The sequence below is a fragment of the Elephantulus edwardii genome, unplaced genomic scaffold (genome assembly GCF_000299155.1).
Source record: "Elephantulus edwardii isolate Elephantulus edwardi_28Jun2011 unplaced genomic scaffold, EleEdw1.0 scaffold00003, whole genome shotgun sequence".
In the NCBI taxonomy this organism is placed as follows: Eukaryota; Metazoa; Chordata; class Mammalia; order Macroscelidea; family Macroscelididae; genus Elephantulus; species Elephantulus edwardii.
In genome coordinates this window covers 2,914,367-2,916,604 of record NW_006399753.1, presented here as the reverse complement: position 1 = coordinate 2,916,604, position 2,238 = coordinate 2,914,367, and the positions used below count along the sequence as shown (strand labels likewise).

Sequence of the window (2,238 nt, the reverse complement as noted above, 5' to 3'; positions counted from 1 at the left end):
CCAGCAGGCCCTGTCCCCAGCAGGCCCCGCCCCCCCTTCCCGGAGGAGCCGCCGGACGCGCAGCGCTCGGCCGAGGAGCGGGCGCCGGGCAGCATGGCGGAGTCCGCGCCGCCGCACCTGGTGCTGCCCTCGGGGCTGCTGGAGCTGTGCGCGCTGCTGGGAGCCCCCCGGGACGGTCTCCGCGGCGCGGGGCAGGTAAGGCGGCCGTGGGCCGGAGCCCCGGGCCCAGGGGGACCCCGGCGCGGGGCTTGGAGAGCCCACCGGGGAGGGTGCGCCGCCCGGTGCCCAGGTCTCCTCTCCGCAGGCCGCTGCTTGATCCCGGCTGGCCACTCCTCCCGACCCCCAGGCTGCGCGCTGCCCGTGCTCCGGGCGCCCCTCCTGGTGACTGTGCGGGGCCACGGCGGGTCACCCCCACTCTGCCGGGGTCAAGGGCTGTGACGGGACTCGGGACTGCAGACCAGCCTCTTCCAGAGGAGCTTCCCGGGAGGCCGAGGGGACACTCGGTTGGCGGGTGACGTCCACCTGCTGCGAGCCTACTCCCCAAGTTGTGCGCCCTCCCCTCCCTGCCTGCTGGTCCGAGCCTCGGGGGCAGCTCCCGTTACGGTCTGGGGGCCCTGGGTGCTGAGCCGGCAGCGCCTCTGTCCCCCGGGAAGGTGGCAGGAGCCCAGCCTTGGGCCCTGCCTCACAGCTGCGTCGGGTTGCCCCGCAGGCGCCGGGTGTGCTCACTGGCCAGACACCTCCCGCCCTCTTTCCTTCCTCTCTGCACCCCGCCCCGGGACAAGCCCCAGCGCCTTCTCCAACCTCGGCCGCCTTCTCCAACCTCCCCGTCTCAGGAGCTTTCTGCCAGCCTTCCCCGTGTTTAGCCTGCTTTCCCACCATTTCTTAATCCAGGGGCTCCCTTCCATTCCCCCCTCCATTAAGGGCCCCTGTGGTCCCTCTGTCTGGCTCAGTGAGTCACTGTCCCCTACTCTGGCTCTGATTAGGCCCTTACTCTATCCCCATGACCAGTCAGTCGAAGGGAAGGTGGCTAGCAGGTATTGGGGTGAAGCCTGGGAAGGGAGGCGCAGGGGCTTGGCAAAGGTGGACAGGCAGTGAGACTAGCTGAGGCTTCTGGGCTGAGGTCTGTCTGCCCAGCCTGGCATCACAGCTCATGCTGACTTTAGGGAAAACGTCCTCTTTTAGAGTCTTTCTACACCATCCCTTAGACAACTGTGCCCCCATAATGTCAGTGTGTTCTGTGGGTCCATTCCTCCATCCCTTCTGACTGACCTTAGCAGTCACCCCCTGCTGCTGTTTGCTAAAAGACATCACCTCCTTTTTCCTGGAAATGAGTCGGTTTCGGTTACTGGGCTCCTCCATGGTCTGCTTCAGGGACGATTGCAACATGTGGATTAATTGCGAGCTGGGAGACATGTCTTTAGAGTCAGGCGGAGACACTGCAATGTTTACGGTGTGGTTTTCTCCTCCAGTAAACATTTCCTCTGCTGGAAGAGTGCAGGCAGTTTGCCAATCTGTCCCCTAACCTGGATTCTGTATTCTCAGGGGGGGTCTTCAGTGGGATTTGGTGAGATGGATGGGCACAGTGGGTGCACTAGGGCCCAAACTCTGCAGTGCTATGAGGATGACGCAGGGCGAGTGGGCTTCTCTGTGCTTGGGACCACTGTGAGCAGGAGCTGTAAGGGATGTGGGGAAGGAAAAGGAATGTTGGGAGGAGAAGAAGGAGGGGAAAGAAGGATTAAAAGACAAATTTAAACCACCAGGGTACATTCCTACTCTGAAGGCCAACATTACTGTTGTTATTAACCAGGCATGATTCATTTATTTAGTTTTATTTTTTTGTACAAGTTCTATTTGAATTTCCAGTTCTTGCTTTTAAAATTATCTTTCGTTTGGTTAGTATTCTGTGCCCAGGCATTTGGTGACACATGGAAAGAGAGATCCCAAGCAATGAGATGTTCCCACTTTCCAGTTCCAACAGTGTGCTGCCTCAGTTTTGTTTTATTTGTTTCATGGAGATAGTGCTTGTTTTGGTGATACAGAATCCCAGAGTGCACTTTGGTATGAATTGTATCACATTGGCCAAAAAGATATATTGAGCTCCTAATTTGGGTACCTTTGAACACGATACCACTGTGCTCTGTCTCAGTCGCTCAGTGCTGCTGTCACAGAGACACCACAGTGCACTGTCTCAGTCACCCAGTGCTGCTGTCACAGACACCACAGTGCACTGTCTCAGTC

General features: G+C 58.8%; 1 protein-coding gene across 1 annotated transcript in view; it reads left to right on the top strand.

Moving 5' to 3' along the window:
* The first annotated feature begins 93 nt into the window (after positions 1-93).
* Positions 94-2,238, top strand: part of DENND3 (DENN/MADD domain containing 3) — a 75,160-nt gene continuing 73,015 nt past the window's right edge. The window contains exon 1 of the mRNA XM_006879262.1: positions 94-195. Within this exon, the coding sequence (XP_006879324.1) occupies positions 94-195 (102 nt within the window). The remainder of the gene's footprint in view (positions 196-2,238) is intronic.